Consider the following 2,845-nt stretch of genomic DNA (forward strand, 5'->3'; position numbering starts at 1 on the left):
TGGGAAAAATAAACCCCAAAATTATAAAAATTTGCTTTTTCTGGGAGCTTTTTCATGGAGCTGCTCTGYKGGGCTGTGGGGAYCTCGCTCRCTCGCCCCTTCCCAAAATAACTCAGGGATTTCTCACTTTGGGAATTCTCAACTCTGCCCTCATCCGCAGGTGGCCATCAAATCCATCCGCAAGGACAAGATCAAGGATGAGCAGGACCTTGTCCACATCCGGAGGGAGATTGAGATCATGTCCTCCCTCAACCACCCCCAYATCATCGCTGTCCACGAAGGTGAGGCCTCCCCTGCCTTCCCTTTTCCAACTGCGGCCCCGAGGAATTCTCAGGATTTTCAGCAATTTGCTGGGGGAGCTCCTGGGGTGGATTCAGGCGTCTCTGGGTGATTTCAGCCCTCTCTGGGTGATTTTAGCCCTCTCTGAGTCATTTTAGCCCTCTCTGGGTGATTTTAGCCCTCTCTGAGTCATTTTAGCCCTCTCTGGGTGATTTTAGCCCTCTCTGGGTCATTTTAGCCCTCTCTGGGTCATTTTAGCTCTCTCTGGGTGATTTTTGCCCTCTGTGGGTCATTTCAGCCCTCTCTGGGTGGGTTCAGCCCTCTCTGGGTGATTTTAGCCCTCTCTGGGTGGGTTCAGCCCTCTCTGGGTGATTTCCGCCCTCTCTGGGTGATTTTTTTCCCTCTCTGGGTGATTTCAGCCCTCTCTGGGTGATTTCAGCCCTCTCTGGGTGGGTTCAGCCCTCTCTGGGTGATTTTAGCCCTTTCTGGGTGGATTTTACCCTCTCTGGGTGATTTTAACCCTTTCTGGGGGATTTTAGCCCTCTCTCGGTGGGTTCAGCCCTCTCTGGGCGATTTTAGCCCTCTCTGGTTGATTTTTTTTTGCCCTCTCTGAGTGGGTTAAACCCTCTCTGAGTGATTTTAGCCCTTTCTGGGTATTTCAGCCCTTTCTGGGTATTTCAGCCCTCTCCAGGTGGGTTCAACCCTCTCCGGCTGATTTTTGCCCTCTCTGTGTGATTTCAGCCCTCTCTGAGTGATTTTACCCCTCTCTGGGTGATTACAGCCCTCTCTGGGTGGGTTCAGTCCTCTCTGGGTGATTTTTGCCCTCTCTGGGTGATTTCAGCCCTCTCTGGTTGATTTTTTTGCCCTCTCTGGGTGGGTTCAACCCTCTCTGAGTGATTTCAGCCCTCTCTGGGTGATTTTAGCCCTTTCTGGGTGATTTCAGCCCTCTCTGGGTGGGTTCAACCCTCTCTGAGTGATTTCAGCCCACTCCGGATGGTTTCAGCCCTCTCTGTGTGATTTCAGCCCTCTCTGTGTGATTTCAGCCCTCTCTGGGTGATTTCACCCCTCTCTGGGTGGGTTCACCCCTCTCTAGGATATTTTAACCCTCTCTGGGTGGGTTTTGCCCTCTCTGGGTGATTTTAACCCTCTCTGGGTGGGTTTTGCCCTCTCCGGGTGATTTCAGCCCTCTCCGGGTGATTTCAGCCCTCTCTGGGTGATTTTAGCCCTCTCTGGGTGATTTTAGCCCTCTCTGTGTGGGTTCAGCCCTCTCTGGGTGATTTTAGCCCTCTCTGGGTGATTTCAGCCCTCTCTGGGTGGGTTCAGCCCTCTCTGGGTGATTTCAGCCCTCTCCGGGTGATTTCAGCCCTCTCCGGGCGATTTCAGCCCTCTCCGGGCGATTTCAGCCCTCTCCGGGTGATTTCAGCCCTCTCTGGGTGATTTTAGCCCTCTCTGGGTGATTTTAGCCCTCTCTGTGTGGGTTCAGCCCTCTCTGGTTGATTTTAGCCCTCTCTGGTGGGTTTTGCCCTCTCTGGGTGGGCTCAGCCCGGCTCTCTCCTCCCTTCCAGGACCCCGCTCCCGTTGCCGGTGGCTCAGCAGGGAAAGCCGACGCTCCCGGGCTGTGCTTTCCCCGCTGAGGGGAAATACCTGCTCCAGAAATATCCCTTCCTGTCCCAACCCCTCCCACCCAGACGGGGAATCCTGCTCCAAATGTGGAATTTTTTGGGAGCTGGGAGCCTCGGTGGGGCTGTGAGAGCGGCTGAGCTGCGCCGGGGAGCAGGGCAGGCTCATCCCGGAGATTTGGGAATCTCCGTGGATCCGCTCCGAGCCCGAGGCAGGGTTTAATCTCAGTCCTGGAGTCCTCATTGCCTCCCCTGAGGCACTAAAAAACCAAACCACAGGGTGCTGGGAGAGTTCCTGCTGCTGCCAGGCTCGGCTTTATGGCCAGGGCTGGGCTTTGCTGATGGGGGGATGGGATAACAACGCCCGAAGGGAAATTTCTGCGGGTCCAATCTGGACAGAACTCAGCCTAAACCTCCCGCTGGGTCAGGCCTGGCAGATCCCGAGCCCCTGGGCTGGAACCCGGCGTGCCCCTGCCTTTCCTCGGGGCCGGTGAGGGATCCGGAGTTCTTTTGTCCTGCAAACAAAAGAGAGCGGATTTGGCAGCTCCTCCGCGGTGTTTGCGAGGGCTGAGCGAGGGCTGAGTCACACCGGCGGCTGGAATTCAAAAACACCGAGGCGGYTTTCTGCAAACAGGAAGAAAACGCTGCGGCTCTTGGCTGCGGCCGGAGCCTTTTTTTGGGAGCGGTGGGAACGGGCGGGAAGGTCACCGGCGGTGGCAGTGCTGTCACCTCCCCTTGGCAGGGGATTCCCGCAAAGGGGGGACCTCACACGCCTGAGTCACCTCTGTGGGGACAGAGCTTCTGTGGGGACAGAGCCACCTCTGGGGACAGAGCCGCCTCTGTGGGGACAGAGCCACCTCTGTGGGGACAGAGCTTCTGTGGGGACAGAGCCACCTCCGTGGGGACAAAAACTCTGTGGGGACAGAATCTCTGTGGGGACAGAGCCA

At 56.4% G+C, this 2,845-nt stretch overlaps 1 protein-coding gene across 1 annotated transcript in view; it reads left to right on the forward strand.

Annotated features, from left to right (window-relative positions):
* The window catches only part of NUAK2 (NUAK family kinase 2), a 15,812-nt gene that overhangs the window by 7,035 nt on the left and 5,932 nt on the right, over positions 1-2,845 (forward strand). Inside the window, exon 2 of the mRNA XM_057387802.1 lies at positions 161-281. Within this exon, the coding sequence (XP_057243785.1) occupies positions 161-281 (121 nt within the window). The remainder of the gene's footprint in view (positions 1-160; positions 282-2,845) is intronic.

Source organism: Malurus melanocephalus, unplaced genomic scaffold (genome assembly GCF_030028575.1).
Source record: "Malurus melanocephalus ecotype Western Australia unplaced genomic scaffold, MMel_1.1 scaffold_1378, whole genome shotgun sequence".
In the NCBI taxonomy this organism is placed as follows: Eukaryota; Metazoa; Chordata; class Aves; order Passeriformes; family Maluridae; genus Malurus; species Malurus melanocephalus.